Raw genomic sequence first — 3,673 nt, 5'->3', positions numbered from 1 at the left:
ATATATTTAAGTGTGTATCTTTGTGTTTGTGTTGTCCCCCCCCATCACTTGACAACTGGTGTTAGTGTGTTTATGTCCCTGTAACTTAGCGGTTCAGCAAAAGAGACAGATAGAATAAATACTAGGCCTACAAACAATAAGTCCTAGGGTTGATTTGTTTGACTAAAACCCTTTAAGGTGGTGCTCCAGCATGGCTGCAGTCAAATGATTGAAACAAGTAAAAGAATAAAAGGATTTTTTAAATAGTGAATGGCTCTGAGGGTCCACCTGAGGAAAATTGGAATCCAAAGGGAGTCCGCAGGCAAAAAAGGGCTGAGAATAAGGGATCAAGATGAACCCTCGATGTGTCTATTTAAATCCTAGGAGGAAACTAGTTGCATTCACATTAAACCCTTCCTGAAACTAAAAGGAGCCAACCCGTCTCCAGAATTCCAAACCTTACCAATATAGCAAGCTTCAAATCTTCACGAATATTATGCAATGCACCAATGTCGTCCCATGTGACATCAGGAATGGTAGCAAAACCTTCTCGCTTGGCTGAGGGTTGAACTAATTTCACTGCTTCCTGGAAAATGGATAAAAAAACAAAACAAAAAAACTGAGTAATAAATGAGAGACAAATAAACAATTTTTTATAAATTTTGTTGTAATCATATTTCTAATGAAATATATTGCTACACATATTTTGATTAATTAAAGAATTCAGAGAGAATTAGTGAAATAATTTTCTCGTTATTAATGTAATATTTGGGCCATCTGGAGACATGTGACCCAGTGGTTACAGACTTAGGTTTTATATACACACACATATATATATATGTATATGTATATATTTGTGTGTTTGTGCCTGCGTTTGTCTCCCCACCATCGCTTGACAACTGATGTTGGTGTGTTTATGTCCCTGTAATTTAGCAGTTCAGCAAAACAGACTGACAGAATAAATACCTCATTTAAAAATAGGTGCTGGGGTCAATTTGTTCGACTAAAGGCAGCGCTCCAGCATGGCTGCAGTCAAATGATTAAAACAAGTAAAAGAATAATATATATATATATATATACATACATAAAGAGAGAGAGAGAATAACAAACTTACCATAAAATCGTCCATTGTAATAAAAACGCTTTCTAGTTCGGCAGGAGATAAAGGAGGTTCTTCTCTGAGCCAGCTGAGAGCTGTTGGAGGAGAATATTTTTAAAAACCCAAAAACAGCCAACACATAAACAATGATGACAACAATGATAATGATGACAATAGTGATGGTGATGTTGATAGTGACAATTGAAAAACAAATACGAAAAGCAGTCCTGAGACATTTAGGTAAGTTCAAGATGAAGCAAAACAGCATCCTATATTTTAACTGATGGGGTGTGTAAAATATGGGAGGTTTTTTCTGCCAGACTTGCATTCTGGGTTGATTTGAGAGAAATGGTTTACCTAACAACAGTTCTTCGGACATGAAGGATACAGCTGGCATGGCCCATAGAGGACCACTGCTAATACCAAACTCTGTAGAACATTCTAATTCATTGTTTGTCTTCAGTGAGTTGTTAATACTCTGATCCATTTTTGTTGGCTCTGTGTCCATTTTTAGTTTTTTTTTGTTTTGGATTTCTTTAAAAACCCTGAAAATTGAGGAAAAAATAATTTAAATAATCAAAGTTTTTTTCAATGTTTATTTGTTTGTGTCTTTTATTATTTTGGTTGTTTCGTTGGTAATATGTCACCAGTGGTTCCACACCATGGCATGAAACCCAAACTGCATCTCACCTGTTTATAGCAACCATGGCTGCTTCCCTCGACAAGGCACTAAGATCAGCTCCGACAAAACCAGGAGTCATGTGGGCCAGTTGGGAATAGTTGAAGTTGTCAGACAGCTTTAGGTTCTTGCAGAGCACCTGTAGAATCCTGTGTGAAATAGAGAAGGAGAAAGGAAACCATTTAGACTAACTGAACTGTGCCTCCACATTACTTGACTTGTCTCTCATCAAATATAATAGCCAGAATGGAATTTACCAAGATATAAGAGCAGAAAAATCTGCCTCAAATGTATTTCATGTGACCGGTGCAAGCACGGATAAAACTCTAACACACATGTTTATGTCTTAAAATATAAGATTGAGAAAGAAGGTAAATTTCAAAAAAGTATTTCCTACCTTTGTCTGGCTATTTTATCAGGAATTCCTAAAGAGATTTCTCGATCAAACCTGCCGGCTCTCCGTAAAGCAGGGTCTAATGAGTCTGGCCGATTCGTAGCACCAATAACCAAGACATTGTCAGGAGATTTCTTTACATCATTCAAGTCTGAAATTAACAAACAGATAATAACAAGAACTGCCAAACATTTTGAATGTCTCAGCATCAATATTTGGACATTTTGTGAAGATTACTGCCCTGTTAATTTGATATACATGTTTCTGATTTCAACTTCACAGCATGGTACCTTGGACAAAGGTTTTCTGCTGCACCTCACAATGATCAGCATTAGTAAAAGAGGAAAATAAAAATAATTACAACACATTGTTAGACAACACCAAGAAAGTAGGTCAAATATTATTTAAGATACATAAAAAGAATAAAACTTTACACACACCATCAAGACAGGTTAACAGTTGAGCCACAATTCGTCGTTCCATATCTTTGGATGCGGTCTCTCTCTTTGGAGTTATCACATCAATCTCATCGAAGAACAATATACATGGAGCATTGGTCTAAAAGAGAAGTAAAAGAGTTCAATATGTTGGAGGACAAAACACCATTCTTCTTCATCATCATCACCACTACCACAATTATCATCATCATCATCATTTTTATGTTCACTTTTCCTTACTTCCATGGGTACCAGAATTTGGTGAGGCAAATTTTTTTATGTTCTGATGCCCTTCATTCACCTGTTTCCAAGCAATGGTAATATTTCCCCATGACCTGACATGCTTTTTACAGAAGATTGGAAATGAACAACACCACTTGTATGAAGGTGACACTTGTTTACACCTAACACACAGTGTCAAGACAAAGAAGCACAAATACACACAATGGGCTTCTTTCAGTTTTTGTTTACCAAATCCACTCACAAAGCTTTGGTCAGTCCAAGGCTAAAGCAGAAGACTCTTGCCCAAGGTGCTGTGCAATGGAACTGAACCCCAAACCACTATGCATAGGACTAGTTATTGGTGTGATCAGCCATGAGCTAGACAGACACAGAAGAGAATCTGGAGGTAGGGGACATGGAAACTGAAAGATCCAACAACGAAACATAAATTCGAAGAATCTGATGTAATTACTTGAAGGAGGAGGAGGAGATGGAGACTAATAAACATAGAAGACAACTGGGAGTTTCTACAAGTGAAGCTGCAACAAGTCACATCAGAATGTGAACATTGCGTCAGACTGGATTTGAACCAGGAATCTTTCTTTCTAAACTAAAGATGAATAACATTCTTATCAACTAGATTAGTGGCTCCCAAATCAATCAAGAAAAAGAAAAAAGGGGACAGATAGAAAGAATCAGCAGTGGTGGTCATGGCGAACTGCAAAGCACTTACTCTGGCTTTCTCAAAAATCTGTCGCATTTTTTGTTCAGACTCTCCCGACACCCCGGAAACAAGCTCCGTAGCAGCTAATTTTAAGAATGGCACTTCAAGTTCCTGGTACAAAAAAAAAAGAAGTGAAACA

General features: G+C 37.2%; 1 protein-coding gene across 1 annotated transcript in view; it reads right to left on the bottom strand.

The window, feature by feature from the left end:
• Positions 1–3,673, bottom strand: part of LOC106880678 (nuclear valosin-containing protein-like) — a 16,928-nt gene that overhangs the window by 5,668 nt on the left and 7,587 nt on the right. The window contains exons 9-15 of the mRNA XM_052976658.1: positions 3,544–3,663; positions 2,592–2,709; positions 2,155–2,302; positions 1,769–1,906; positions 1,436–1,623; positions 1,094–1,173; positions 443–565 (exon numbers count right to left, since the gene is read on the bottom strand). Of these exons, the coding sequence (XP_052832618.1) occupies positions 443–565; positions 1,094–1,173; positions 1,436–1,623; positions 1,769–1,906; positions 2,155–2,302; positions 2,592–2,709; positions 3,544–3,663 (915 nt within the window). The remainder of the gene's footprint in view (positions 1–442; positions 566–1,093; positions 1,174–1,435; positions 1,624–1,768; positions 1,907–2,154; positions 2,303–2,591; positions 2,710–3,543; positions 3,664–3,673) is intronic.

Source organism: Octopus bimaculoides, chromosome 25, assembly GCF_001194135.2.
Source record: "Octopus bimaculoides isolate UCB-OBI-ISO-001 chromosome 25, ASM119413v2, whole genome shotgun sequence".
NCBI classification, from domain to species: Eukaryota; Metazoa; Mollusca; class Cephalopoda; order Octopoda; family Octopodidae; genus Octopus; species Octopus bimaculoides.
The sequence above is the reverse complement of the archived record's forward strand: the minus strand, read 5'-3'. Positions and strand labels throughout refer to the sequence as shown.